At 52.4% G+C, this 3,429-nt stretch overlaps 1 protein-coding gene across 1 annotated transcript; it reads right to left on the bottom strand.

Moving 5' to 3' along the window:
• Positions 1 to 560: 560 nt before the first annotated feature.
• nog1 (noggin 1) lies at positions 561 to 1,226 on the bottom strand (the record flags this gene model as incomplete). Its single annotated transcript, XM_079746296.1, has 1 exon — positions 561 to 1,226. The coding sequence occupies one exon, from the start codon at positions 1,224 to 1,226 to the stop codon at positions 561 to 563; it is 666 nt and encodes a 221-aa protein (XP_079602422.1).
• Between the last annotated feature and the right edge of the window lie 2,203 nt (positions 1,227 to 3,429).

Raw genomic sequence — 3,429 nt, 5'->3', positions numbered from 1 at the left:
GGCCTAATTCATCTAAGGACCCCAGCAGCAGGCCTACTGGCGACAAGCAGGAGGGGGTTTAACGCCGATTCTTCCACGGAGTTAAATCGGGACAACATGCGGGTCTCCAAAACCTTTCACCTGGTTGGTGACCTGATGCGGATAGATTAAATAAAGAAAGAACTGGAATCAAAACATGCCTTTCAATCATTTCAGTGTCTTATTTATTATACGAATATAAAGAATAAATAAGTTGTACTCTTAATTTATACGGTGAAACAACAAGTCGCCGACGGTATCACACGCGTGGATCAAACAGTCCATCCAAAACAGACCCCTATGCGCCTACATCTCCATAAATACAAAACACATAACCCCACCTCTACACCCAATAAAGTAGACTCTGCGGTTACATTATACTCACTTTGTACAGGAAGACAATATATAGACAACTGTATGGCACATCATATACAAAAAATACATTCCACACTCGGAAGTGCATATGAATAAAAATAAAATAAATCACTGACATAGCTTCATTAATTGTCGCGCGTTAGAGTCACTGAGGGGTTCGCTTGGGTTCAGTTCGAGCATGCGCACTTGCACTCCGTGATGATGGGGTACTGCACGGGGATCCAGGCGCACTTCAGGCTCCCTTTACGCGCCACGCACCGCCACCGCAGCAGCGTGAGGTGCGTGGAGTCCGCCGGTTTGCACACCATCCCCTCGGGCACCGAGCACGACCTCTTGCTCAGGCAGCTGCCCACCCGTACGAACCGGGGCCAGAAGCGGCTGCCCAGGTCGTTCCAGGTGGACACCACCGGGCAGAAGGAGTAGGCCCACAGCCACTGCTGCAGCCTCCGCTTCAGCTTTTTACTGGGTTTGTGCTTCTTGCCGAACTGCACGTCAAAATCCATGGCCTTGATCTCCTTGGGCATCACCCCGCTGGGCTTCTGGACCTCGTAGTCGTCCAGCTCCTCGTTGCCGGTGAACTTGTCCTCCGGGGGCAACACGGACAGAAAGCGGCCGTCAAAGTCCCCCAACGAGCTCCTCAGTTCGGTCTCGTTAAGGTCCTTCTCCCGGGGGTCGAACACGGGGTCCGGGTCCTCCTTGAGCCCCACGAGGGGCAGACTGTCGCTGGGGATGGGTCGGAGGAGGTAGTAGTGTTGACAGAGCCCCCTCTCCACCAGGAGACCCAAAGACAGCGCCAGCAGACACACCGCCGCTAAGTTCTGTGACTGATCCATGGCTCAGTCCCGCTCACTCCCAACACCAACAAGTGGAGACGTACGATCAAATAATAAACACAGCCAAACTCCAGAGCAGCAGTGTACAAAATACGTGTTGCGTTGGTTGTTTCGCTCAATATCTATGCGTAATTACGCGTTGGATGTGTCCACCGTCGAGTTCCCAGTCTCGATCAGTCAACGTTCCCAGCGGTTCTGGAGGATGGGTGGCGAATGATACATCCGAGACGCATGTCGAAAAACCGCCCTGACTTAACTATTTAAAATACTTTGTTCAGAATTTGTGACACAGCAATGAAACCGCATCGCAGGATGACGTCTGATCGAGCGTACTTCTCGTGTGCCAGCGGCGGGTTGGACTTGTGAATATTCGAGGCTGGCGTGCGCTCCGAAACAAGTCACCGAGTCAAGTTAACATCGGTGTTTATCAAGTTTTCCTCTCGTGCAAAAACCGGCATGATGCCCCGTTGTCTCGTGCAGAAGCGGCGTGCGTAAAGCTGAAGGCACCGTTTTATCCTCCGCGACTCGTGATGTAATACGTGTGTGCCCCTTTGATTGTCAGTGGGTCCAAGGAGATCCTCGACCGGCCCCCCAAAAGGGGGCGGGGCCCAGCGGTCCGAGGTCTTGGGTTAGGTTCGCCCTCTGTTGGCCTTTTAGCTCCCCTACCCGCTGATTGGCTATAATGGGGACGATCATTAGCCTGTCTTTTCCTGGGCCTTTTCATAGCCACCGAATAATCACCGTGCACTAACATTTTGATCCCAAACCAAACAGTGGAGCAGCGCGGCTGTAAGTCTCTCTGCCATAAAAACCTATAGGCCCATTAAAGCTGTTTACAGGCAAGAATGGCTCGTCTTTCCAAACGTCTGTTTACGTTAAGAATGAGGAATATTCATTGCCTGTGTGTCCAACCGTAGTGGGGCAACCTCAGGGCGCTGTAACCCAACAGAATGTTTCTCAATAAACTTGGCCGACGAGGCACCCAAATAAACAGCACCCATTAAGGCCACCGCCATGGAAAGTCTCACAATTTTTAAAAAAGCTGTCTAAACTAAAAAACGCTGTGAGAATCATTCTTAAAAAAAAACGTTTTTTAATGGAAGAACTTCGCCAGCTGCTGCATCAGTCATTAGCCGTGCCCTGAGATAAATGCATCTCTGTTTCATTTTCAATGAGCTAATTCATACAAGCACTTTGCCACACCATTCATTGGCCCCGCACTCGGATGATGACTTCGGGTGAAGTCTGGAAAATGTCAACATTCTGTTTTTTCTCATCTGGAGCGGCACGTATCATAAACCATCGCTCACACACGCGTGACAGTTCGAACATGCGTGCTCCAGCCCTCCAAGCTCACGCAACGCATGGAACAGTCTGCGGTCTTGTCTGCCTCGTCTGCTCAACCCCCCCCCCGCCCCCACCCATCCCCCCCTCCACCACCTCCACCCCTGCCAACCCCTTGGCATGTACACACGCGAAAAGCTGGCAGCTAGAGCATACACAAACACAAACACATCAACACAGACACGCACACAAACAAACAAACCGTTCCGCGCCGAGCGGAGCGCTTACACTTCCACTGAGGCCTGGGTTTTATTTAGGGAGGCATGACATCACGGCCACGGCGCTTGAGTGCCCCCGAAGCCATGACAGATCGTCTGGGAGAGGCCTGGGCACACAGCGCCGCACGCCGGGCAGACGCTGGCTGGCTCCGGCGCTGAGCTCCGGGGTCTGATCGCCATTCACCACTCAGCTCTGAGCAGACGCTGCCGACCGGGGCGACTCAGAGGGGAGGGAGATACATGTCGTTAGGCAGGGAGAGAGAGGTCCAGGGAAGGAGGCCTAGATACAGAGACAGACAGACAGACGGACGGACAGACGGATAGACGGCAGACGGACAGACGGACAGACGGATAGACGGATAGACAGATAGATAGATAGACAGACAGACAGACAGACAGACAGACAGACAGACAGACGAGACAGATGAATAGAAAGATACACATTGGTTTTTATGTGTGCGTGTATGTGTGTGTATTGCTCCAATGCGACTGAATGGGATGAGACCCAAAGTGCTTCCCATTAGGCGACGCGGCCCACACAGAAGTCATCTAACGCTCTCTGTGTCTCTGAATTGTTCCCTGCTACCTGACCGCAACACCTCCTCTGTTGGCCGGCCCCCCACCTTAAGGAGAGAGACAGA

Source organism: Pollachius pollachius, assembly GCF_949987615.1.
Source record: "Pollachius pollachius genome assembly, chromosome: 11".
Taxonomy (NCBI): Eukaryota; Metazoa; Chordata; class Actinopteri; order Gadiformes; family Gadidae; genus Pollachius; species Pollachius pollachius.
The sequence above is the reverse complement of the archived record's forward strand: the minus strand, read 5'-3'. Positions and strand labels throughout refer to the sequence as shown.